The sequence below is a fragment of the Crocodylus porosus genome, unplaced genomic scaffold, assembly GCF_001723895.1.
Source record: "Crocodylus porosus isolate Cpor-Errol unplaced genomic scaffold, CroPor_comp1, whole genome shotgun sequence".
Taxonomy (NCBI): domain Eukaryota; kingdom Metazoa; phylum Chordata; order Crocodylia; family Crocodylidae; genus Crocodylus; species Crocodylus porosus.
Genome location: NW_017728934.1, coordinates 1,361,666 through 1,389,434, shown reverse-complemented (window position 1 = coordinate 1,389,434; position 27,769 = coordinate 1,361,666). Strand labels below are relative to the sequence as shown.

Sequence of the window (27,769 nt, the reverse complement as noted above, 5' to 3'; positions counted from 1 at the left end):
CCCGTGTGAGAGGAAAGTAAAAAGACGTGCCCACTTTAGCCAGCTGATCAAAGGGGGCTTCAAAGGCTAGTCCTACCCTCATAAGCATTCATAGTAAAGCATGCTATAACAGATCGCTTTATTGATTAAAGAGGGAGAGGGTGAGGAAGGAATACAAAACAATGGAAAATTAATAGAAAACCCACTTGAACAAATCAGAATGGCCTTGTAGGCCCATTTGATAAGCTTCTAGTTCACTGAATCTTAAGTTACTGGCTACATTTCAGCTAAGTTACTCACATGTTCATCCAGAGACTGATAGAACTCTGGAGGCCTTTTTGCTTGCTTCAGTGTCTCAAAATGGAGCGTCTCCAAAATGGAGTGACCCTCTTTTAAAACATTTTGTGACCTCATCACTATGTCCCAACCAGAAGCAGGGGCTATGTGATGCAGACCAATCCTTTTAACAGTCATCAGCATCCTCAGGTGGGGTGGGGGGCAGGGTCATATAGGAATCTTGGTGGGAGATACCTGTATGACCCCGCTCCCTATCGAATTTTCACAACCTAGTCACCTAGCTTGACCTTCAGGATCCAGCAGCTAGAGTTTGAAACAGGGGGGGGCTGGGCAGACTCAGAACAGGGAGGCAGATGAAAAGGGCAATTTCTTCACTGTACTCATCCAGTAATCTATGGTACTCATCCTGGGGCAGAGGAAGGGTGGTGTTGTGGCTGAGATATTAATTTAAAACTTGGGACATGGGGCTCAAGGTCTTTCTCTACCACAGATGTCCTGTATGGCCTTGGACAAGTCATTTGGGCATAGGTTTTTTAAAGGGATTTGGGTGCCCAATGCACTTTAATTTCCAAGAGTGCAAGGTGCTTCTGTATGCTTAAATATCTGATCCCTCTGTAAGAGGGAATAACATGCTTTTCAGAGCTGGAGTCAAGTCTGGATTTAGATCCTCATCTGCCTTTGCTCTATGTAATCTATGGTACTCATCCAGTCCCTGTTACTGAGCCTGTCAACCCCAGGCACAATAGGACAATGCAAATATATAAACACGTATGTGCATGCACACACACAAACACATGCACAAAGCATCTCCTTCCAGTATGGGACAGTTGGATCTAAATCCAGATTGACTCCAGCTCTGAAATTCATGTTATTCCCCTATTTTACAGAGGGATCCGATTTCAAAGCATACAGAAGCACCTTATGCTCTTGGAAATTAATGTGAATTGGGCACCTAAATCCTTTTAAAAATCTGTGCCCAAATGACTTGTCCAGGGCTACACAGGACATCAGTGGTAGAGAAAGACCTTGAACTCCATGTCCCAAGTTTTAAATTAATATCTCAACCATAACACCAGCCTTCCTCTGCGCCAGGTCCATCTTCCTAATCACTAAAACTCAGTTTTCCAGGCAGAATCTCCTAGTGCTGATATTTTCACTTTACACAGGCTCCAAATGGATCAGACTCAGGACACTGTTGCAGCCCAGGCAAAAACAGGGGTGCTCCAGTACTGAAGAATCTAGCTCCCCACCTTAGCTTGATGAAGGGTTTTTGAACCCAAAAGCTTGCTTAATAATTGTTTTCCAACTATTTAAGATGGTCTAATAAAAGATACCAGATTCACCCAAAGAACCTTGTCTGCCTAGCTCCCAGTCAAGCATTTCTGACCTTCAGGGGAAGTGTCGCGCTGTCATTCTCACAGGAAGACTTAAAGATCTCCAAGGTGGAGTTGATCAGAGAGCAGAACGTGTTGTCTTTCGTACTACCTTGCACACTCTAGAAAATATTTCAAAGACAAACAAGTCTAGTGTTAGGATTCAGCTAATGAATGAAAGACCAATTGTACCCAATAGGTAAAATCCTAAGCTTATGCATATCAGTAGACCTCCAAGAAACTATCTTGCGTGATACCAGCTCAGGATCTGGCATAAAGACTCTTTATGTAAGAACTATGCTGCATCTCTAGGCTCTCTAACATCCCTTGCTGCTTCTCTCTACAGAGTAAACTCCTTGCATTTATGACCAGTGCTTTCCTTTGGCATTTGGAATAGAAGATACTAATATGTCACTCATGTAGCACTTTTTATCAAGGTGGCCCCCTGGGCAATCTAATCTAGTTCCATGTGTTCGTAGGCAACCACTTACCCAAGGTACTCCCCAAACTGCTATTTCTAACAGTCCCAACCAACAGCAAGTCACAACACCCAGAAGTTTGAAAAGACTCCATAGCATGTGGCAGATAAACAAAGTTCAAAGCACTTTAGAAAGGAGGGTGGCATCATTAGCTCCATTTTGCAGATGGAGAAACTGAGGCACACAGGTCCCATGATGCCCATCAAGTGACAGGTCACACTTGGCTGAGGTCACCCATCCAACCAGCAGCAAAATGAGGAGTGTACTGAATGCACATTTCCCGCATCCCAGTCCAGTACACCAGTATCCACAGGTCATACTGGCATAGATGAAGGTAAGTGTGGACTTAACAATGTCTTCCACATCCACAAAACAGCACGAAGCACAAGCATGGTGTGACTTACTTCGTCTGATCCATTCAAACACTTCTTCGTGTATTCCTCGGGTTTTTTTGACTCTGATTGGCAGTGAAAGGGGATTTCTGTGCAGGGCAGAAAACAGTGTTACCATTTGGCCTCATATAATCATAAAGCATTTAAAAAAAAAAAAGACAAATCCAATTTGTTCACAGAATCATGTTGCTGAAACCACAGAGCCAAGTGTTGGACATGCCTGTCTAAAAGACGCGAAGCCCCAGTGCTAGTACTCTGCAAAGGGATGGACCCAGCTATGCAGCTTCTCCAGCACTCCCAGAGGTGCTGGTCTCAAGCGTGCCCAGCCTACCTGTTCCTGCTCTGCTTGGCCAGACCCAGAAAGGAGTCAGGGAAGCTGGACTGCTCTGGAGATCTTTGTCTCTGGTGTGCTTGAGACCAGTGGCGGGGGGCGCCCTCAGCACAGGTTCCCGACCCCCATCCCAGGGCTGGCACGCAAGGAGCTGCAACAGGTGGATGTGAGTGCTTGAGACCAGCACTCCTGGGAGCACCATGGAAGCTGCATGGTTTGCTCCTGGGAAACTTTTAAATGAAAGATGCTGCAGAAAGGCAGAGCATCTACCCAGCTCATGGGGGTCAGACTGAGCTTAGACAAATAGACCTGGATAATCTGCCGCTGCAGACATTACAAGCTTGGAGCAGGGAATCCCAGAAGAACTCACTTTTTGAAGTTGGGTGGGGGTGTTCCCCCTCTACTTTCTACCCATTACTTACCTTAACCCCCATGTCTCAGGGAAAAGAAGGGGGGGGGGTAGAAATGGGGAGTCAGGAAAGTATCTGAGTGAAGCAAGGAAAATCTCTCCAAGCTGAAAATGGAATTATTTGATTTTTTAAAAATGTCAAAGTAAAAGCTGCATTTCATAGACGTCATAGATACTAGAGGCTGGAAGGGACCTCGCGAGATCATTGAGTCCAGCCCCCCTGTCATAGGGAAAAGGAAAAGGAGAAAACCATGTCAGTGTGAATGTTTTGCCTATAGAAAAGAAGTGATCAAGTATCAAAATAATAGGATCCTGTTAAAACTTCTTTCTCTATGGAAAAAAAAAAAACATAGTGGAAGTGCTGCAACCAGCTCTGACTAGTAATTCTTTGGTTAAAGCCCCTTGAACAGCACCGGATCAGAGGACAGAGTCCAGTTAACAAGGACCACCTTAACGGTGGCATTTTCAGAGTTCAGAGTGTTTCTTTTTGCAAACTCTGGCTCCCACAGGTGTCCTGGACCTGTGTAGTAGCCCTCTGTCATGGTAGAGGGCAGCGGTGTTGTTCTTAGAGCTGCTCAGAAATTTTCTGGATAAACAAGGTTCACTGGAAAAACCTCATGTTGTTAAGCCCAAAATGTTTCTTTTGAAACATCTCAGGTGCAAGGAACGTTTGCCAAATCCAAGACAGGATCCCAACGATGTCTCCAGCTCCACAGCAGTCCAACTAAAGAGTCTACTATAGAGCTAGAAACTCCGGAGGTACAGTGACCCTGGATCCAGGGAGGTCTGCCAAGTAGATTTGCCCTTGACCTGGAGAGAGCTCCAGGCTCTTGGTGGGGGGTAGTCCTACCAGTGACACTGTCCTGGAGCTGGCAGTACTCCGTTCTGGCATTCCCTGCCCTGGAGCACATCACCTGATGGTTCTGCTTGAGACCTGGAGATACCGGACCCCAACCCCAGCCAGCTGGAGGCCATGGAGAGCTCCAGGTGTGCGGTCTCAGAGCATTTCACCTGGTGAGTCAGCACCAAAGCTGGGGAATCTTGAGACATGGAGTCATCAGCTCATGAGCGTCCACTTTGCTGGTCTACCCTGAGGTGGAAAGCAGGTCTTTGGTGGTCTCTGGCGGTCTTCTGGGGAGCCAGAGACTCTGGAAGTCATTAATGGTGTCCCAGGCCCCCTCCTGGGGGTGCTGTGGCCTATGTGTAGGAAGCTGGGAGGCTCTGGATCCCTAGTTCCAGGGCAGTCACTTGAACTGGGGACACTGGAAACATCTCTGTCCCTTGCTGTTGTCCTTCTAAGGGGTCAGAAGGCAGTTGTTTTGGGGCAACCTGACAGGCAGGCAGGTCTGTCTGGAGCCAGCTGTAACGGAAGTGCAGGAGCCTGAAGCCTCCCCATCCCTGGCTTCAGGGAAGTCGCTGGCTTGCCTTCCCCAGTTTTAGGGACCTTGAAAAGGCCCTGCTTCTCCACCTCCACAGCAGTCCCCTGACACATCTGCCTTGTAACTTGGGACCCTGGAAGCTCAAGGCCACACCATATGGCAGTAGCTCCCAGCTCAGAGGCAGTCTATCTGGCAAGTCTGTCCAAGAGCTGGGAAATGTAGGTGCCTAGGGCCATCCACATGTTATATCATTTCACAATCTGGGAATATTTGAAACATAGGGGCCCTAGTTTCTGCTTGATTTCTATCCCAGAGCTGTTGACACTAGAGGCATGGGTCTTGGGGCAGTCCTCCTTGTGAGTCTCCCCAGGGCATACAATGTTTCATTGGGAAAATAGCCAGGTGCAGCCATCCCACAGTAGCATGCGGATGTTCCAGTTCTGCGCTCCAAGTACTTGGGGTGGCTTAGCTTAGTCTGCTGTAGAAGAAAATCCACACAGGGAGTTAGAGTAAAATCACTATTGCACTTTAGCATTTCGCCAGAGCTTATTTCATAAGAGCTTCCCTGAATACACATCCACTGAGCTTCTCCTAAGAGCCCTTATCGGAGACCAGCAGACATGTGCAATAAAGAGGAAGACACCACAGGCAGAGAGCCAGCAACAAGCCTCTAAATATTAATAGTCAAGCTATTTCCGGCCCTGCTGCATGAAAGCTCAGAAGCAAAGAAGTGCAGATTGCACACAGGGTAAAAACATTCCCAGCTGCTTTGGGATGGGGGACGGAAATAGCAGATTAACATTTGTGAGGCTTTATGAGACAGTCTTTCCCTCCATCATGCTTTATCTTCACTCCCCTAGTCTCTCTCTCTGTCTACACCATCACTTGATCCCATATTCTGGGCTATCTTTGTATACAAGTATGTCTGAACTGCAGTCACCGAGCTACCTTTAAATTTGGGGACTGGTAGCCATAACCCATAGCAGCCAAGAGCTCCCTGTGGGCTAACCTCCCATATATTTCCTGAGCCCCCATGGGACTAAGGGGTTGCAGATGCTGAACTCTTTGCTCCTTTGGTGGCTTTGTGGCTATGTTGCTAGCAGCGTTTCCACTAGCCAGATCAAAACTCGCTTGAGCACACCTACGGTACGTTGCGATTCCCGCAGTGAAGACATACTCATCATCTCTCTGTTGTCTGAGCATTGATACTGAAGTCATTCATCCAGTATCTGAGAATCAGTTTTGCCCCTCCAGTGTAATCATTCTTCTCCTTCCATAAAAAAATAAAAATAAAACCAAATCATTCACTGAATACCCACAAGATTTAGACTGTCAAGTTACTTTTGACTGATTCTCATGGAAAAACTAACCCCAGCATGCTCAGAAGTGTAGCCTGCTTCCCAGCCTCCTAGGACAGCAGCTGGACCCTTCGAAGTAACTGCGCAGCATATACAATTAACCCACATTTCTCTTCAAATTTCCAACACAAAATGGCTCACAGCTCTGCACTTTTCTCTTTTGGCAGCTTAGTGCACACATACACACACATACCACTCATACATGTGCGCACACACACAGTTTTGTGACAAGGACGATGAATGTATTTCTACACTGCATAGAAAGCTGATTGCACAGGCAGTCGCATCCACATTCATTTCAATCTACTTTGAACAGCGAACCTTACCAACAAGGATGCAACACCTAGAAGCCTGGATACATGATTATTACCTTACGTACAGTCTCTCTCTCTCAGACAGACCCACCCACACACACACCATCATTTACACCTCAAAAATGATCATTCAAAGTTAGCAGATAGGCAAGTGCTCCTGTCATGCCACAAAAAAATCAAAATAAAACAGCAATTAAAAACAAAAAGCCATTTAAAAAAATTGAATTGTTAGCTTGTGTGGTCCTCGGAGCTTCAAGGTCAGGACTGCAGTTCAGGGGAACAAGGCGATGTCGTCTCTGGCCAATCCGTCACGCTGTCTGTTGCAATAGCCTGTGATGTCCTGGACCATTGGTTGGCCTATGGTGTCTTGATCTCATCTCACTGAACAGGCCCCAGCACAGCAGAAGTACTCATTTTCCTGATGACAAGGTTGCAAATAGCTTGCTCCACCTCAGGGCACATCTCCAGAGACCTTTCAAGGAAATCGCAGGGGTTTGCACCATAATACTCTGGTCCAGTCGGGTTTGAGGGGCGGGACATGCACTTCAGTCATCTTAAGAGTTCCCCAAAGTTATCTCTGCAATGGTCAGTTCTGGTATCAGAAGGCTTCTTTGAAAATCTGCAATAGGTGTATTCCAAGAATAAGAAAAAGCAGAATCAAAAACAGATGGCTGCGAAAAAGATATTGACCTTTTCCCTGCAGGGGGAACTACTCACACTTCTAATCCATTTACCCGCATTTCATTTCTTTGGCTTCTTTACAAGTATTGGTATATAGCCTCAAGGACACTGCCTGGTACCAACTGGAGAAACAGCAGTATTGTACAAAGCCAGTATTGTACAGTATCGTCTCCTGGTGCGTTATTTTCTGTTACCATTTCTGGGCTAGAAAGTCAGGTAGCTTTCCCCTCTTTTGGCCACGTTTTTCCCCCTGGTTTGATGTTGTGCCTGATGTGTTTCAGCAACTGTTGTTGCTTACACAAGTAAACCCTGGGGCACAGATAACCAGAGGGCCAACTAGGAGTCCATTTTGTATACAGAACATTTCTTAATGACAGCTTTACAGTCAGTCCCCCAAAACTCATAGATGTTGCAGTGGAGCATTTCATTAGGTGGGCAAGTTTAAGTATTTGAGCTAAGAGTTGAGAATCGGCCCTCGCTTTCAGATGGCTTTCCTAGCCTTTCTAATCAGCAAGCCAGCAAAATAGATTTATGTGTAACTCTTTGATAGGTTGCTTTTGCTTCTTCTGTCCTTTTTGCTCAGCCATCTGATAAAGGTGAAAGAAGCAGAACTGATTAGTGTTGTCCCATCAGTGTCGTGTCTGGCTCAGTATTTCACTGAACTTAAGTTGGCACGGTAATAGTTGGGGCTTTATTTGTAAGAACATACCAAGCAAGAAAGGGGGCAAAAAATGGCTCTTCTGAGATTTTTGCACAGTTGTACTACAATTCTGTATTATCCATTTGGAACCTTTTTTTGCCGTGGTTCTTTGGTTAGACCAAGTTTTTCTTTCTTCCCATTGTTTTTTAAACCACATTTGGCATTTGCAGGTCTGCCGCCATTGCTTCACCATTCTGATAACATGGCATAATGGCTCTGGCACTAAGAAATATGAAGGCATATTTTTGGCTGGTAGCAAAGATGTGAGATTAATGGCATTTTTCGTACCTGTTACTGTTTTAAAGAGATGGCCATTAATGTCAGGACATTAAGGCCCATTTCCTTGCCATGGTTGACACGCTTAAATACTGATAACCATTCTGAGCTTTTTAGCCTCTTCAGAAGATCGTATCAATAACTTCCTTGCAACTCCGGACTTGCTAAAGTTTCCACATCCTTATTGTAACTTGTGCATGAAATGAGTACCTTTGATCTAATGGTTACTGGTAAGCCTCAGTGACTAAGCACACTTGCTTTAATAACAGAAAACCTGTCTGAAGTGTTATTAAGGGTATTTAGTGAATAAAAGGAGGTGGTTATTTCTTTTCCTCTGGATGTTACTGGATATTATTCCAGGGCAAATGGGTTTTTTTGTTTGCGTGCGTCTGTGTGTGTGTGTGTGTGTGTGTGTGTGTGTGTGTGTGTGTGTGTGTGTGTGTGTGTGGAGGGGGTGTTTCTTTCTTTCTTTTTTGTTTTGCGGGGGTGTTTTAGGATTGGGGTGTGATGTCTGGAGCAAACCTCAGGCGAGAGGAACTTTTGTGCACATCCTGACGTGCTGTAAACATATGGGGCTTCTTTTTTTCTGAGCATCTGATAAGTAACCTTGGCTCTTCGGTGTCTCACACAATGTTCACTGTGAGTATACTGCAACATGATGCCTTTGTATTTTGAGGGCACCACCCAGCAGAATAGTTCTTTCTTTACTGACTTAGTCTAACACTTTGCAGCTGCTGGAACAGGGTACCCAGAGAGGAGGTGGGATCTCCATCCTTGGAGGTTTTTAAGACCCAGCTGGACCAACCCTTAGCTGGGAGATAAAGCTGGGGGTGATCCTGCTTTGAGCAGGGGGTTAAATTAGATGAGATCCTTAGGTCCTTTTCCAACCCTAATTTTCTATGCTTCTATAACACCTCTTTATCTAGTGTTAACCCATTTTTAACCAAGCCAATATTTCAGCTTATAAGTTCAGGGGTATACATTGTAGCCCCGCTGGTCTCAGAACATCGGCAGACAAGGTTATTTGGGTGAATCTGATCTCTTTTATTAGACCAACTCAGAAAGTTGGAAAAAATTCTTCTTAGCAAGCTTTCAGGTAAAACCACCCTTCTTCAGGCTGAGGAAGTCTGCAGGCGTTTGTACCCAAAAAGCTTGCAAAGAAGAATTTTCCCAACAATTTTAATTGCTCTAATAAAAGATATCAGATTTAAACCAAAGCATCTTGTCAGTTTATAATTGGCATTTCATTTTTATTTTAATTTTTTTAGGTTTCATACATATGTTTTAGCATCCCTCCAATTTTGAATCACCTTACTAAGGGTAATATTTTAGGCTTGAGCTCTTACTAAGTCTAAATGCAACTAGCTGTATTTTTAGAATACAGCATGTATCAGGTCCCGAGTCCATCCCCAGGCATTCGATCTTTTCAGATGGGTTCCCAACCTAGTCACTAGCATGGTCTGTTTGGTTAAATTTACAAATTTATTACATTTTCACTGTTTTTATTACTAAGCAGAAACCTTTATTTTATCGTGTTTTCATTACTAACCACAAGCTTCCCCCCCACTCCCCCCCTTACTAGGGTATGCTGGAAAGACAAATAGCAAAGAGGGATTTTATACAAATTTGAACATCCTTTTTAACCTTGCTCCGGTTTTTACTTTACAACTTATTACATGGCTGTTAATTTTATACTTTAAATATAACACAGCACTAACACATTTAGCACAGGCAATTTTAAGACAGGGAGGTTTGGAAAGGAATCAGAGATTATTTTTTTCTAATTCTAGCAATGCTATTTTCTCTTTCTGTCCCGGTTTATTATAACAAGTGGGAAAGGGACAGGAAATATTCTGAGTCTTCATTAATAGATTTGTTTTTAGAAATTACACTGACTCCTAAGTTTTTGTAGGGTTAGAGGATATTTTATAGCTTAGATTGCATTCTGTTAATCTGTGTCCTATTTTCTTTTTATATACAGACCATCCACCCTTTTCCTGTACTGCCGTCCTGCTCAGTAATGACATTTTAGTTCTAGCTTTTCCCAATGCAGCAACCACTTACTTTAGTTTCTTCCGGTGCTATTTTTAAAAGGGGGTTTTGCTCAGTGCATTATTTGCATATATTTGGTTTCTTTAAGCAACTGTTTGCATAGCTGTTCACAGATATACGTTACAATTTGCAATAGGAAAAAAATTGCCTATCCAAGCAGCATTTATTCCACATTGATGGTGATTAAAAAAGAATGCCAAATTATGCTGATCATTTAGCTCCAACTTTAAGATTCAAGTCTCATTTGTTATGGCCAAGATGGATTGAAATCTGCCTTTAGAAACCTCAGCTATGTGTTGATTTATGTATTCCATTAGCCACCGAAACAAAGGAGGGTATTTAAGCTGTTTGCTGCTTACAGCAAACCACCAGTTTCCATTAGGTTTAAAGCAGTCCAGATTGGACTACTGAATGGGGAATGGCACTCATGCATCATTTTTTTTTCTATTCTGGAGCGTAGCCAGTCTCTTCAGTACGGATTTATAAGCAGATGGTGGTAGTTTATATTGTTTGCTAAAATGAAATGGAGCTCTTTGATCTGTAGGGATTTCAACCATACTTAAGCTAAGTTTTCCTCCCCAAAATCACAAAAAAACCCTGAAATGTTAAGAATAGCTGTTTTTACTTTTTGCTTTGCCAAATATTTTCTGTGCTAGTTGTATACTGTTAAATAATAATTAATGGGGGGTTTTAATCTTAAATTACATACACATTTTACATCGTTCTAACTAAATTTGAAGGAAGCGTTATTCACAGGTTTTTATCCTAGTGGATAACAAGTTTTGAGAGGTATTAAAAAAAAACCAAAACGCTCTTTCCCAGATCTCTGGCTCATCTGTTCTGTTAGCTGCAATCGTAGTTTTGTTACAGAGTTTCAAAAGTTAGCTGACAAACTTTGGGAATAGTGGGTGCATCTACATGTGCGTGTCATTGCAGAGCTGACTAATTAGCTTCACTGTCTATACATGCACCCATATTAGGGTGCAGTAAATTTACTAGAGAAGTGGTGCTGGCTCCTACCCTGGGGGTCTTTAAGAGGAGGCTGGATGAACACCTTGCTGGGGCCGTTTGACCCCAGTACTCTTTCCTGCCATGGCAGGGGTTCGGACTTGATGATCTGCTGAGGTCCTTTCCGACCCTAGAAACTATAAAACTATGAAACTAACTCCACTATAGGATATTACTGTCTGGGACAAATACTATCCTACAATGGAGTAGCTACATGCACCAAAACGCACATGCGCACAGTAACCAGGGCTTGCTGGGACATGGGGATGCTACAGTGTGGGGCCTGCCTGCTGGCTAGGCCTGCACTGGAGCATCCTCCTGCCCAGCCAGCCCCTCCACAGCACACTGACCTGGGGTGGAGCAGCTCCAGACTGGCAGGTTGACCCTCCCAGTTCCCCTGTTGCTGTGCCCCGGCTCAGCATGCTGCAATCCCAAGGCACACGTGTAAACACTGCACTTGGGAGAAAAACTCTGGAGAGAACTGTGCTACAGTTTATTGTTACGTGCTAATTGCATAGATAGATGCACCCGGTGTGGGCTTGATTTTGTGCGCTCTTGCGTCTGCAAGAGTACACTTGTCCTTCTTTGGACTATAAAGCAGACAACTCCATTCTCTAAATTCAGTCTGTGACCCTGACTATAAAGTCTGATTCAAAATGAATGACAGACTCTAAACCTACAAATACTCAGACAGAGTATAGCATTTACTCAGATATTTGGAGCACTTTTTAATCATTTTTTCTAATGATGGGACTGCCACACAAATGTTAAACACTGTTTTGAAGACTGCTTTTTTGTTTGGCTGTTGAACTAAGCTGGTACTCATTAAGATTTTTGGCTTTGAAATTGAGAAAAGTTTTTACTGACTGCTCACCCTTTCATTTTAATCTGCAATTTTTTTCCTGGCACCCTCCCTGCCCACCACCCTCTTGTAGGGAAGTTCATGGCATTCACATAAGATTTACATTTATTTCAAATTCTTCTGGGACATCTGAGAGACAAGGACTAACCACAAGTTTTCTAGGCTGTGCAGAGGGGATATTTTATGACAGCTTTAAGCCCTTTTATTTAGCAGATTTCACTTTTTTTTTGGATTGAGATTTGCACTAACTGCTCTTTTGTAAATATTACCATTTTCCCTGGATAGACATCAGAGCTATTTTCTCTCAGGTCCTATCAGGGCTTTTAATCCCACGTGCAATGGAGTGATACATAAACATTGTTATGGCCTTTTCTTTTATGATTGGCCTGCATGGTAAAGGCCACAGGGTATTGAGAGTTGTACACTTTGTCATGTCAGTGAAATCTTTGTCCATCAACAGGCTTTTGACCTTAAGGGAAATGCTGCATAAGGAAGTGTTAGGTTGATACAGCTTCACCCAGAAAACTTCCTCGAGATATACCTGATCTTGGGTGCGCCTAGTTAATTTGGTTCTGTTTTCTTATAAGCTTGTGGTTTCCCATTGGTCTTACTGGCAAAGTAATTTCACTTGAAGATCCCTCTTCTGGTTGCAAATCCAGAAGCGCTGTGCAGGTAGATGGACTAGAAACCCTGTAGCCCTGACATTGTTTTACCAAGGCTTCAGCAAAACCTTTGCTCAGCAAACCTCAGCTTCTAGCTGCCCTTCCTCTCAACCTCCTCACTTCCTCTTCTCCTTACTTTAACAAGATTTTTGCTCTGAACCAAGCCTCCCGCATCTTCTCCCTTTCCATTCATGGAAGATATTAATCACTGCATTGGCTGGCCTGTCAAAAATAATGAGCAAAAAATTGTTTACAGTTGCACGTGGGGAATGAAAAATTAAGTAACACACCTCCCAGAAAGAGAGAAAGGTTTAAAAAAAAAGGCTTAATTGTAAGGAAGCAACAAATCGGTACACATACCAAAGTAGTAAAAGAGGCTACACCTGCATAGATATTTGTGCTGTAACTGATCATTGGTTTCTTAAGCAAATATGCAAATGTAATTAGTTTCTATAGTTATTTAATGTATAACAAGCATAGCACAGTTACATTTTGTGTATCTCATCTTCAGGTGTGTAACCCCTGTGCATTTTCCCCTCCTGCTGGTCTAATCAGCTGGCTGACAGTAAATAAGATCTCTCTACTTACACTCATTATTTGGCTGCATCCCCATGAGCAGGGGTGTACAGTTGCCGTTGGGGAAAAAAGCAGCGGCACAAATTCATGCCACTACTTTTTGCCCTGGTGCGTGCTCCCACACTTAGGGTTAGTGCAGGGAAAAATGCTCTGGGTGGGGTAGGGGAGGCTGGGGCCAGCACCTGGGCTGGCATCAGCCACCTTACTTGGCATCCTGGAGGCCTCCAGGGGCTCCAGCAGCAGGAATCTGGGTGCATGCAGCCTGGCCAGCAACCAGAGCATGGCTCTGGCTGACCAGGCTCTGCTTTTGGGCTGTACATGCTGCTGCCACATGTGCCACCCTGCTTTTTTTCTGCGTGCTTCTTTTTTCTTTTGAAACTGGGATTCCCTGGTGTCTAAATCTGGCTCCATTCTGCAAATATACAGTAGGCCTGTGCAAGTAGGCAGCTGTTCGATCCGGCTTCAGATTCGGCTGTTTTGGGTGCCAGGGATCCAATCCAGAGCTCCACACCGGTTCCCGTTTTGATCTGGTTGAAGCGGCTCCGAAGCTTTGGAGCCGCCTCAGACATCTGACCGTATGGTATAATGGGGAATCAATGAAATATCTATAACTTTGGTTTTTTTGTCTGATTTGGATGAAACATGCAGGGGTGGTAGCCTCTCCTGGGAGCATGAAACCTGCCAAGTTTCAAGAAGATCACTGCAGGGGTTTGGGGGGAACTACACCTCAAGCTGCAGACAAGCAAAACTGGTGCCATGGGTGACACTGTGTAGTGCAGCGGGGTGACAGCTGCAGGGATGGTGGCCCCTGCTGAGGCCACGATGCCTGCCAGCTGTGGAGGAGATCGGTGCAGAGGGGCTCTGGGGCCCTGCACCCCTAGCTGCTGATGGACAAAACTTGTGCCATGGGTGCTTGTGGAACTGACTGTATCTGTCTTGGGGCAGCTGATCGTCTGTATTAATTATTTCCTCTCCTCAGTCTGTGGTTTTGTAGGTGTTAAGGACTTAACTAGCAATGATTAACACTTACAAACCACAGGCTAAGGAGAGGAAATAATCAATTTCTGCATGTTCTTCACAGGGGATCTTGAATTTTGAAATTCAGAATTTAAACTGAATAGACTCATCCAATCCTGGTTTTCCCAATGTGGGTTGTGCTGGTTGTGTCCCTTGATATTTTTTGTTGTGAGGGTTTTCATTTCCTTATGTGCCCTAATTGTATGGACCATCTCCTACAGGCTGCCTTGCTGCAGTCAGCTCCTCTGGGAAGGAAGTCCCCACAAGGATGTCTATGCCTGACACTGTCATACTTTTTTGGTATAGGTTGTTAACAAGAACAACAATTTTTCTTGTGTGTCATTCACTGCCTAGACTAATACCTTAATATTGGGTTTCCTGTTTTTTAGAGGCTTTATTTTCCATTTGCTATAAGTTTTGCAGCCTACGTTTTTAGTTTTCTTTCACCACATATGGTGGAGAGACCCTAATTACTGAGCTTCTACTACCCTTTTTTTTTAGGGACGAGTTTCCCAATAAAGGGTGCTCCAATTTCAGATCAGCTTTCCCTGGTTTCAAAGCACAAATACTGTCTGGCCAAGCATACGGTGTCTTCTTTTTTTCTATTTCCTTAGGCAGGAGCTCTTAATCATGCTTTCTGAGTTCTGGTATCAGTCACCTTCATGGGAAGTTTTACCTGGGTTCAGTCCAACCCTTCACACTGGCTTCTCCTGGTACAACTGCCCTAAGCAAGGATGCTTGTCTGGTCCTTTCCCCTGCTATCAGCAGTCACACAGCTTTGACTGTTGAGTGTCCTTGGGTGGCGTCTCTGTGAAACTTAACCTGTAAACTCGATTGATGGGATTTACTGGTTTTTGTATAGCGAGTAATTTGTTCCTAATGTGATTTCTTAGTTATGTCTTGTTTTAGGGGGAGGCATGTTGAAACACATTTTGTGGGGTTAGTCACTTAGGTCCATATTAAAACTGTTAACCGTGTTCCCTTCTGGGAGCCTCCCAAAATATTCTGATGGTAGCAATATGTTTGTGGATCCTGGATGCTCTTGTGGAGAATCATTTATTAATTATTGCTTTCAAAGTACTGCTTCCTTTGCCTCTCTCCCTTGCTGAGTCACATCCCTTTCATGAACCCAAAGGGGCTCTATCCCTCCTGCATACCAGGAGTCCTTTTTAACCCACATTAGACAGGAGCCCTGTTTGCTGCTAATGTTCATTTGGGTTTTTTTCTGTTAATTTTAAGCCAGCTTGGGTTTTTTGAGTTTCTTGCCACTGTGGTTTTTTGATCCAACTTTTTTTCCAATACTTGATCCAAGGCTGAGTGAGTTTAATTCTTCTCTGTCCAGACTATTTGCTATGTTAACAACAAACAGAAGATCTAAAAAAATAGTGCCATAAAGCAACACACAACAAAGGCAGCATTGCTTCAAAGCACTTGTTATAATGCCCTTAACAGTTTGGGTAATGTTGTTCTGCAGATGACAGCCCCCCTCTCCTCGGAAGGTGAGGGGTCAAACTCCACGATCTCTTTGGTTAATGAAGCTAACATAAAGAACCTTACTTTAGCTTCACATTGCAAGTGAACTGACCGACTCTGATTAAAGGATGTAGTTGATTCAGAGCTAGGTCCTAGAGCAGGGGTGGGCAAAATGCAGCCCGGGGGCCAGATGGGGCCCGCCAGACCATTCTACCTGGCCCGTGGGGCTCCTAAAAAGTTTAGAAAATTAATATTTATCTGCCCCTGGCTGCCTGTCATGCAGCCCTTGATGGCTTGCCAGAACTCAGTAAGCAGCACTCCGCCCTACATAATTCCCCCCCCGCCCATAATCTAGTATGTAAGGTTAGATAAGAGAGACATCGCTTCATAGAAATACAACTGAAACATTTGACACTCACGGTTTCATTCTTTCTTGTGGAAAAATCTAGCTCATTGCTCTCGTCATCATGAGGTCTTCTCTGGTGTGAGGGAAGGCACTGCAGAGTTTCTCAGGACACATCTATACTGAAGAGACTTCTGGGACTGCAGTAGGAGCACAGACACACCCAAGCTGGCTTAAAATGAGGTAGCTCAGTGTCGCAGAGCACTCAGGTGCCCTGTGCCTGAGAGCAGAAATGGCTTGGGAGAGGCCCCTAGTGGCAAGAAGAGGGATGCTCAGCTGCCAGTTACCAGGGCAGCCAGAGTCACAGGTGCTGGTTGCTAGAGCAACCGGTGGGGAGCCAGCGGACAGGAAGGGGCAGGGCTTGGCTCTTCTTAAGCCCAGGTGTGAGGCCAGGAGGGCAGTTCCCCTCTGGCGGCCAAGAGCGGGGGGGCTCGGCCAGTGCAGACAGAGGGGAGAAGGCCCGACTGCATGAGCATCCCCTGAGTGCTGCTATGGGTTGGAGTATTTCCCGGTAGGGATTGAATGTTGTTTTGGCCCGACGGTTTAGCTTTTTATGTTATAGCCCGGGGGCTTTGTGGTTTTGTGTTTGCTGTTTGACCAGAGGACCGGATAAGGCTATTAGGGGTTGGAGGAGGCCTCATAGGGGCTCCACGGTAGTTTGGGGACCCTGGCACCAGAGAGTGTGCAGCACTTGGGGTGCATTAACCCCAGCCCCAGAGCAAGGGGGCCGTGAGAAGCCCTAGAACAAGGGAGGGCAGTGAGGAGCCCAGAGAGAGGGCTGCAAGGAACAAGAAGCCCCAGGGCAAGGGGGGCAGTGTGGAGCCCCTGAGAGAAGGCAAAGACAGGGTCAAATCACAGCAGGGCCCAGATCGAATACCACGTTAGTACCATCTGTGAGGCTTGGGCTGCAGTGTAGGGGAGGAAAAGGAGCCGCAGACAGCGCCCCCCAGCAATGGGGCACGTAAAGTGGGCAGCCTCCCACTAATTACATTTAATCAGTCAATCAAGTTTAAGGCATGGCAGGCGAGTAAGCAGGCAGTTGACCCACAACAGGAGGGCGGAGCCACCAAGAGAAAGGCTCCTGCTTGTCACACTCAGGTATTGGTAACAGTCTGGCAGCAGCAGCACAGAAGTCAGCAAAACTGCAAAATCCATCTACAAAGCCAGTGAATTAGCTTTCACTGACCTCTATGCTCCTGGGCTAACTTGCTAGTAGTACCTGAGCGAGCTAATTTAAAGCAAGGTGGCTATAACCTATGCTCCACTCCAGTCACAGCAATGCATACAGATGAGGCATATACTCAGCAGTGTTCATGGATCATGTGCTTTTCTTGGCAACCTGTAGCTTGATATTAATTTGCAGGTACTGCTTAAAAAATAAGAGGGAAGTGTTGAGGTCCAAACTGTAGTTTCAGTGAAAGCAAAGTAGTTCTCTGCCCAGTATGGGCTATAAAAAAAAAACCCTTCCCTTTTTTTTTCTAGTCACAGCAAAACAGTGACTCATCTACTTCCCTCTTCAGCTCACAAAACTGCTTCCCCATTTTAATTCACAGCCTGCCCTTGTCAAAGACAGATCACATATTTCCAATTCCCCCAAAGAGGTCATTAGTGCAGAAACTGGGATTTTCTTCCAAAAAAGTTAACAGGCTCCCTGTTTGGATGCCAGACCAGTCAAAAAGCCTAGGTTTGAACATAAAAACAGAGTCAAAGGTATTGTCAATATATCCCCTTTGACATTTTATGGATTGTGACTTGTACTGACATTTTGAAAGCGAAAGCAGCTTTGCCTGCTTTGTATGGGTTTGATTGCAGATTAATTAGCAAACCAATGACAAACCAACTAAACTCCTAATTAGGTACTAAAACACCCGTTAAGCTTTCTAAAACAAAACAGTACAATAATCAAAGCCAAGGCTACAATTTCAGTCAATCAGCTAAAAATAAAAAATTATGAACTGAAGTCAACAATTAACCAACTCATTAAATGAATGCCAGCAAGATCAAATCATGAACTTGAATCACTTATTTCTGCAGAACAAAAATCCGTGGAGAAAAATGCCCATTATCTGTTTCTTGTTCCAGGGAGCACAGCTTGGGAATTGGTATCCCAGTACAGATCGGAGAAAATATATTCTTCCCACCACCAGGCTGTAAGATCCCAGTTTTGTACTCACCCAAGCAGGTGTTGCTGGAATACATGAATAGGTTGTTAATTATTCTATGGTCCGCTGGAAGGCATGAAGGGACTTCAAACTCCTGAGAACAGCTTCTTGAGGATAGAAATGATCACCTCCTTCACCTATGGAAACACTGGGTATTTCTTTGAGGAATTCTTCATTATAAGGACTCTTTCTACCTTATTAGCCATCTCTCTTTCTGCCTTTGTAATCCAGGAACTAGCAATTGCTAAAGTCCCTTATATGGGGAGATGGTTGTGAAGATGGATAGATAGATAGAACCGGTTTCTCAGAAGTGTCCACCACCAGAGTTATTAATACCAATAAGCACCAACATTTAACACAAGTGCAATTACATGACTGACTGGCCTGTCTCTGAACCTCAGTTTTCTCCAGCTGTAAAACAGAGGCAAGGACACATTTTATCTACCCCAGAGGTATGGCTGGGACTTTGTCAAATGAACCAGCTTATCTCTTCTTGCATCTATAACCACAGGACTGATCTGAGACCAGAAAATAGAAACATAGAAAAACATAACATCTATAAATGCCTGAAGGGACCTTTTTTTTTTCATATTCCATGGAGGCAAGACCCAGGGGAAAGAGTCATTTGTCACCACATATAATTTACCCATTAAATGTCACAAACTCTGCATACTATTTGCCCCATGCTATGGAGCAGGCAGGGGGGCCTGGGGACATAGTTAAGGGCAAAGCTGAGAGACGCTGATGTTCCTCTCCCAAGAAAAACATAGGATTTTTTTTCACAAAAGGACATTCTCAATGAAACGAAAGAACCCTGTTCATGAGAATGGAAAGGCTCTTGCTTCACTTTCAGAAATGGGGGGGGGGGGGGATCACTCCAAATAGTTTTGAGTCTCCAAATTTTTTAAAAAGCATCTTCTTCACATTGGTTCAGAAGACAGGGAAGACTTAGGGAAGTAAAATGGGAGAGAAAAGAAGCATTCCTGAACTGAAAGTCAAATTTCACATTGATTCGAATGTTTTGCCAACACAGACACCGCTTTTAAAACTTACTTTGAATCTACAGGAAAACATTTCAGTGGAAAAGGTCTAGTTGGGTGTGATCATGTCCTGGCTGACCTGTGCTATGCACTCCCTCAAGAGGTCAGGGACTAGTATATCTGAGCAGCCTAACACTGGCGTTTCCAGAGGTTTGAATGCTTCTTCCCTTTGCAGCTGTTCTGGGGCCTATAAAAGTGCTCTCTGGTCTGGGGGAAACCACAGCTGGTGTGTACTTGGTGTCACACTACTGCTTCCTGGGTTTCCCTCTTCTGTGGCACATGACATATATCGTAGATATATGTGGGGTAAGTGGTATGGTAGGCTCTTGGCTTGTCTGGACAGACCCATCCTTATCTGCAGTACCCCGTAATGATTTAACTACTTTGAAACCTCATGATGACAACAGCAGACAGGAAAGCGGGAGCTGCAGAAACAGTGTGTCGTGGACCGAATCAAGAATCCACACCCCGCACTTGCCTGCATTGCAATGGAGCCTATTGATCCTGGATCAGCCTCATCAGCCATCTTTGGACCCACAGATAAGACAACCAGGGAAGACAATCATTCTTGACTGTGAGGGATTGCAGAAGAAGAAGAAGAACTCAACTGACCCCACAGGTGGGACCTTTGTTTTCCTTTGCGATGCAAATGCCCACCTTTAAATGGCAGACCTGAAGATCCCTCCTTTTGCAGGAAGAATTAACTCAATATGTAATTCAAATGCAAACCTGGGCCCATCTACATGGGTAAAGAGCAAAAAGCTTCCACTGCAGATGTTCTCATTTCACACAAAGAGGATGTTTGGGCAGTTTGGTTTAGTCTGCTTAGGGAAAGTGTTCCCATGGGAAATTATTATGAAATAGAAACTCCTTTCTGAATTCAAATTATAGGTTATTTCATTGCGTAATAAATAGCTTTCCCATGTAGACAGGCCCTGGGGCTAGTTCTAGGAGTCACTTTTTGTACCCTGAGATTAGCAAACATTGCACACAAGAAACAAGGAGAGACCTTTGGTTGAAAACCAGCAACAAGCCTCTAAATATTAATAGCCAAGCTATTTCTAGCCTTGGAAAATGAAGACTCAGAAGCAGAGAAAAGCAACACAACTCCAGATTGCATGAACAGGTAACACTGAGCTGCTTTGAGACGGAAGCAAAAAATAGTGGATTAGCATTTGAAACACGATTTCCCTTCGTCACCTTTTTTCCCCCTCCTCATCCTACATTATCTGCGGTCTCTTTCTCTCTCTTTCTACACCATCCCTTGATCCCCTGTTCTGGGCACTCTCCAGACAGCTGTCTTTCCTGTAGGCATTGACACTATACCAGTTAGCACAGTAGCTGAAAAAATCTTTTGCTAATGAATGACTTCCTTGAGACCAGCACATTCACTTTTTTTCCCTATCAAAATAAGTCTTTTTTTTTTCAATGAACACAACCAAGCTTTAAACCAGGACGTTAGGAAATGTGAAGGATTTTCATGAAAACTAATCCCAACATCCTCAGGCATGTCCCCTGCCCTCTGAGTAAGCCACAGAGCCTTTCAAGACGGTGGCATACTAAGTAGCTTATATAATTGATCCTTATTTCTCTTAAACCCCCTAATGCAAAATGGTTTCCAGCAGTCAGCTTCTCTTTCCTGGCAAATTAGATTTACACACACAGGCACACTGACTTAAATTAATTCAAGCTAACTAAAAGCTCTCTGATGCTCTCTTTAGTAAGCACAGCCTCCAGCATTTATTTCCCCAGCTTTGTCTGTAATGCTTTTTGTTAGCTGTCCAGTTGCAGCTTATTTTTTTTGTGAAGACTGAGGCCAAATAGCTGTGGAGTAGCTTCCTTCCTTGTTTCTTCGGTTACAAGCTGCGGACAAGCAGAACTGGTGCCGTGGGTGCCGTGAGACTGGCTGTGTCTGTCTTGGGGCGGGGAGGGGAGACACCGCTGCAGGCCTGACTGCTAAGCTGCTGTGTTCCCAGTTACCAATCAATCATGATTCACTCAGGGACTCAGGGACCAGCTCAATACACAGGACCTAGCTACTACTTTACAACTTAACGAGCATCAATTAGCACCCACAAAACCAGGCTAAGGAGAGGAAAGAATCAATACAGACAATACAGAAGGACACAGTCTTGGCAGGAGTTTTGCCTGTCAGCAGCTAGGGGTGCAGGGCCCCAGAGCCCCCTGCACCGATCTCCTCCACAGCTGGCAAGCGTCACAGCAGGGGCCACCATCCCTGCAGCTGTCGCCCCGCTGCGCCTTAACACACACGGTGTCACCCATGGCACCAGTTTTGCTTCTCCCAGCTTGAGGGGCAGTTCCCCCCCAAAGCCCTGCACCGATCTTGAAATTTGGCAAGATGTGGCCTCAGCAAGACCCACCACCCCTGAAGTTTTCACCCCCCTGTGGTGTGACACACAGCCGTGACATCAGTTTGGCTTTCAAGAATTTGGGGTACAGTTCCCCCCAAACCCCTGCACCAATATTCTTGAAGCTTGGCAGGTTCCATGCTCTCATCAGAGGCTACTATCCCTGAAAAAGTCATCCAAATCAGACAAAAACAACAAGGTTATAGATAGTTCATTGATTCCCCATTATACCCTATGGCAGGATCTCCAAGGCAGCTCTGACGCTTTGGCCCGATTGAGTTGGAAACCTGGTCCCGAGCTCTGGGTCACATCACGGCCATCTGAAGCAGCCAGATCTGAAGCCAGATTGGATCACTGCAGAGTCACAAAGGCCTACTAAACACCCTTCCCCTCCCAACTTCAGTGCCAGTCTTGAGAGTCAGAGAGCCTGAGTGCGTCTATGGGGCATGCATGCCAGCTAGCTCCAAGATATCCACTCTGCCTGCTTTCTGGTCCCTAGTGTACCCAAGCTGGGGTGTGTGGGCAGGGTTTATTTTGGTGGCAGTGTCCAGAAGGAGAATGTATAGGCATGCCCTTGGTTGCCTCATTCCTTTGGATTCCTGGGCCTTGCTTGGTGATGTGGGGCCTAAAAGAAATAGCTTTTTTTTTAGCATTTGCTTGCATATCTGTCATTGTGATTCCAGCTCAGTGCTGCATTCCCTCCCTATCTTTGGCACCACTTCAGGGAGATTTTATGCAACTCAAGAGATCCCAGGTTTTGCTACCCAATAGTATGGCAACATAAAGCATGAGTAATGGGACCCTGACTTGAGATTAATTTAGCACTTCCCCAAAGTCATTTTCTGTTAGTAGTAGCTCTGACTTTATCTACTCTTTTGGAAGCCCAGAATTGCTGAGCTCCACAAATACATTGAGCATGACATTTTAAAATACAGGCATGCCATGAATGTGACTTTAACTCCTTCCCTTAGAGAAATGGGTGGGGTACAAATGCTTTCAGTTCCTTTAATAGTCTATTCTTCCTATATTTTTTCTGTATTCAGTGAAGTTATTCACCAAGAGTAAATCTTGTTTTACTCATGTTTCTTATACTTTCCCTCGTATTTCCATTTTCTCAACATTAAAAAAAAAAAAAATCCTAATCTTAGCCACTAGAACAAATGAGGAACCAAGAATTACTTAGGGAGTCTGGTCTTTTCAACCCGGGTAAGTCAAATGTGATACTTGGAAAATGTATAAAAAATGTATCAACATACTGAGTAGCTTATATATAATTGGTCCTTATTTCTCTGAAATCCTCTAATACAAAGTGGCTTCCAACTGTTAGCTTTGTATAAAAAAATGTAATGACAAAGCCTTGGCTGGGATGATCTAGTTGGGGATGGTCCTGCTTTGAGCAGGAGGTTGGATTGGATGTGACCTCCTGAGGTCTCGTCCAACCCTCATTTTCTATGATTCTATTAAATATACCAGAACCAATTATTAAGCAATCCATTTATGGAAGACTAATAAGGTGACTGAAGCAGGTGACAAGGACTTGTTGAAAACAAATTATACAAGAACAATCAAATTTCCTTCTTTCAGATGCTATTTGGTCTACTGAATAAGGCAGAAGCAGTAGGTATCATATATCTTGAGTTTACAAGGCCTTGACACCATCCCACATCCAATCTCATAAGCAAAACAGGGAACTCACCACCAGGTGTGAGCACAGCTGATGGAACAATCATGCTTAAGGGGCAGTTCATGATCAAATAGGGAAGATATTTCAGTGGTATCTTTCTGGGTCCTGTTCCCTATCCTATTCAATATTTTATTAAGGATTCTGATGACAGAACAGAGGGTACATTCTCACATTTACAGATGGGACCCCAAAGGACGAGGACTGAAAGCATTTTTGAGGACAGAAAAAACTCAAAATCTAAGAAACACTCCTAGAAAAATCAAGAAAATTAAATTACATAACAATAAGGGCTACACAATCAAGTGCTATAATAAAGACTAGGGCTGTGCAAAGCTTCGGATCATGATTCAGATTTGGAGATGATTTGGATGATTCAGAGGCTGAATCTATGAATCTGAACTGAATTGCAGGAAGCCTTAGGCTTTCCAAATTGATTCGGAGCTTGTGAATCGATTCGGAAAAGATTCAGAGATTTGGCCATATGGTATGATGGGGAATCAATTAAATATTTATAACTTTGTTCTCTTTTGGCTGATTCAGATTAAACTTGCAGGGATGGTAGCTTCTGCTGAGAGCATGACGTGTGCCATGTTTCAAGGCTATAGGTGCAGGGGTTTCTGGGAAACTGCACCCCAAGTTTCTGAAAGTAAAACTTGTGTCGTGTGTGTGTACTAAGCCAAAGTGGGGGTAAAACTGCAGGGTGGTAGCTCTTACTGAGGCCACAAAGCCTGCCAATTCTCAAAGAGATCGGAACAGGGGTTTGGGGGAAACTGCAGCCCAAATTCTTGAAAGCAAAACTCATGTCACACGTGTGTGTTAAGCCACAGTGGGGTCAAAACTGCAGGGATGGTGGCCCCTGGTGAGGCCACAAAACCTGCCAAGTTTCAAGGAGATAGGTGCAGGGGCTTCTGGGTTCTGGGGCCCTGCACCCCCAGCTGCTCACAGGCAAAACTTGTGACATGGGTACTTGTGCAACTGACTGTCATGGGGTACAGGGAGGGGATGGGAGGTGGGGACAGGGAGACTACTGCAGGCCTGGCTGCTAAGCTACTGTGTTACCAATCAATCATGATTCACTCAGGGACCACCTCAATACACAGTAGCTAGCTAATGTAACGAGTTAACAAGCAAGGATTAGCATCTACAAAACCACAAACTAAGGAGAGGAAATCATCAGTACAGACAATCAACTGCCCCAAGACAGAGACAGGCAGTTAGACAAAACTCGTGACATGGGTGCTTGTGTGTCAGCAGCTAGAGGTGCAGGGCCCCAGAACCCCCATGCACCTATCTCCTCAACAGCCACAGCAGGGCTTAGCAGCCAGGCCTGCGGTATTTCCACCCTCCCCCACCCCCCCGCAAAGACAGACACAGTTGCACAAGCACCCATGACATGAGTTTTGCCTGTCAGCAGCTAGGGGTGCAGGGCCCCAGAACCCCTGCACCAATCTCCTTGAGAGCTGGCAGGCTTCACGGCCTCAGCAGGGGCTACCATCTCTGCAGCTGTCACCCTGCTGCACCTTAACATGCAGTGTTACCCATGTCACAAGTTTTACTTGTCCACAGCTTGAGGTGCAGTTTCCCCCAAACCCCTGTACCTATCTCCTTGAAACTTGGCAGGCTTCATGATCTCAGCAGAGGCTACCATGTCTGCAAGTTTAATCCAAATAGCACAAAAACAACAAGGTTATAGCTATTTAATTTATTCCTCATTATACCCTATGGCCGAATCGCCGAATCGAAGCGGGAAACGGATTCGGAGCTCCTAATCGAATCACTGGCATCAAAATCGGCCAAATCCAAACCTGAATCAAATAGTTCCCTGTTTGCGTAGGCCTAATAAAGACAAGTGCTCCCCTTAGGAAGATGAACTAATTTGCATGAATACAAAATGGAAAATAAAGGCTAGGCTGCAGTATCACAAATAAGGATCTAGTGGTCACCAATGTCATGCAATGGAAGAAAAAAAGATCACTATCCCATTGTGGGTTGTAGTAAAAGAAATTTAGTATATAAGACACAGGAGAGTAATAATTCCACTCTATGCTGTGATTATGATGGCTCTGTAGAGTCCTGTGGCTGGTTTTGGACACCACGATTAAAGAAACTTATTGAATCTAGGGGAGAGCAACAAGATACACAATACATAAACACTGGCATAATTTACTTCCATTTTGTACACCACAGATAATTACCCTGGGTCCCAGAGCAGAAAGATGACTGACTGGCTATCGTGAAGTAGCTGCTTTACAAGAAGCTCTTCCAGAACCTCACTAATAGACAGTGGGGAAGCAGGCAATAGCCTGTTTGCATTGAACAAGTGTTTACTTGCATGTTAACTGTGGACACACAACACCTATGCTCAGGCAACTTATACCACTACATTTGACTGCTGTTTTCCCCCAGCGTAAATATGTCCAGGCCCCGAGGGAAGCCAAGCTCTCCAGTGATAAGAGCCTTCCAATAGGTATAAGGTAGCTTTATAGAAGGATTGTTATATATCCTCAACTGTTCTTCATGCCCACTGGGTGCAAAACATGAGGAAACTGGTTTAATTTGCAGCAAAGGAATTTCTGCCTTAATAGAAAGGGAAAAAATCTAATTCGAAGGAGAGTCAAGCACTTTAACAGTCCTGGGGACACTGGGGAATCTCCTTCATTGGAGGTTTTTAAGAACAGGTTAAACAGGCATCTGTCCTGGATGGGCTAGGTACACTCACTCATCCTGCCTCAGGGTAGGGGGATAGACCAGATGATTCCCTGAAGTCACTTCGAGGCCCACATTTCTAAGACTCAGTAATTTGATGAGACAAAAATCACCTTTTGGTGACAGCCCGGCTTTTTTTCTATTACTATAAAACTCACTTCACCAAAACATTAAGATATTAGCGCCCTTCCATCTCAAAAAACTAGTTTATATATATTAGATCAATGTTTCATGAAAGGCTGACTGTCATCCTGAATTAGAGACCCTTAGACAAAAGATGCTACCAAACTACAGCAACAAAATCAAACTGTTTACATTTACCCTTACAACTGGACTCATAGATACTCCAGAAAGGCTCCCTTCCAGATGTGGACACGAACCCTTCTTCACAGACACAGCCGGAGAGGCTATCAGGAACAGCATTAGGACCACAATCCAGGTCACTGTTATCATCACCACTCCCGCTGTAGTCACCAGATCCATACAGCACATAATAGGCTCCTGGAAGAGGAAAAACTAATTAAGAAGTCTATTTCAGCATGGCATTTCATGTCCTACTGGCTTATTCAGGCATCAGTCCTTCCAGACCGGATCTCAGACGGTAAGGCTACCAGGTCATCAGAGGGAAATGTATGCAAGCGGGGTGCTGGTCCCCAACATTGCCAACCCCAAGCATTCAAAAATGAGTCAGCCCCCCAAAATCACAACATTTTCTTAGAACAGAGCCACTGGAAACCTGCCTACCTAAAATAACTGTTGCAGGCAGGAATTTTGTCATAAATAGCTCCAATTCCAGACTATTCTTCCTCTGTTTCAGGGTTCACATAAGGTCAGATCTCCTTGCTTTTCAGGCCTGCTATGGACTTGTTCCATCCGATCTTCTAAGTCTTGTCCCCATCTGTACCCTCTCTCTCATCTAGTATGATCCTTTCATTGGTCTTTTTGAACATCTGCTGATAAAAGGATGTGCCCTCTTCAGCCATGGAACAGGTTCCCTACATCCTTCGGCCTCAACAAGTCCCCCTGTCATTTCAGACCTGCCCTGAAGACAACTATTTTCTCCCTTTCACATAGCAACTCCTTTAGCTTCTCCCTTGCCCTTCTGTTATTTTCTATATTGCCTCATTTCCGTCTGTGCAGAGCACGTAGAGAAGAGATTTTGCAAAGGCTGGGCTTGGTTTTGAAATGAGCTTTGATTCAAGAAAAGCTGTATGTTGCTCTATCTCAGTCTGATCCCAAAGGAGCTCTGGCTGTCCTCCTTGTCCTCCAGTACTAGAAAGAGTGGAGGCTGGGGAGGGATCTAGCAATGGAGTCCATTGTGTTATACAACAGGGCATAAATTATAGGTCGCTATGAGGAGGCAATTAGATCTAGGGGGAGTATAAACTGAGATGCTTTACATGCTGAGTGGCTTGTTAGTTAATGGTGCTACAATAAAATATTACTCCTGCTAATAATAATAACTAATTTTACAACCTTTTAGAATCTCTCAGATTCATGTACAGCCATTAACAGGCAGACTCTACATTTGGGCTTTAGGAAAATAAAGTATTTTCTAACACTCTTGAACTCAAATCACTTGGATGTGATTTAAACAAACACTCTGTGCACGCACCCCCCCACACACACACAAACACATTGAAATTTCTGGAGAAAAGGTCCTTTCAGTACTCCCCAGTTCTCTCATTCCAGGGACCATGGTCTCAAAGATGGGCTTATTTGCTCCTAATAGGAGAAAGTATGCCCAGCTGCTAGCCACGGGTCTTGTACTCACCCAGAAGAAAGAA

The 27,769-nt window shown here is 44.5% G+C and overlaps 1 protein-coding gene across 1 annotated transcript in view; it reads right to left on the bottom strand.

Moving 5' to 3' along the window:
- The window catches only part of ADGRE3 (adhesion G protein-coupled receptor E3), a 44,058-nt gene extending 17,093 nt beyond the window's left edge, over positions 1–26,965 (bottom strand). The window contains exons 1-4 of the mRNA XM_019546167.1: positions 26,887–26,965; positions 26,304–26,483; positions 2,533–2,609; positions 1,664–1,771 (exon numbers count right to left, since the gene is read on the bottom strand). Coding sequence (XP_019401712.1) covers positions 1,664–1,771; positions 2,533–2,609; positions 26,304–26,483; positions 26,887–26,965 — 444 coding nt within the window. The remainder of the gene's footprint in view (positions 1–1,663; positions 1,772–2,532; positions 2,610–26,303; positions 26,484–26,886) is intronic.
- Between the last annotated feature and the right edge of the window lie 804 nt (positions 26,966–27,769).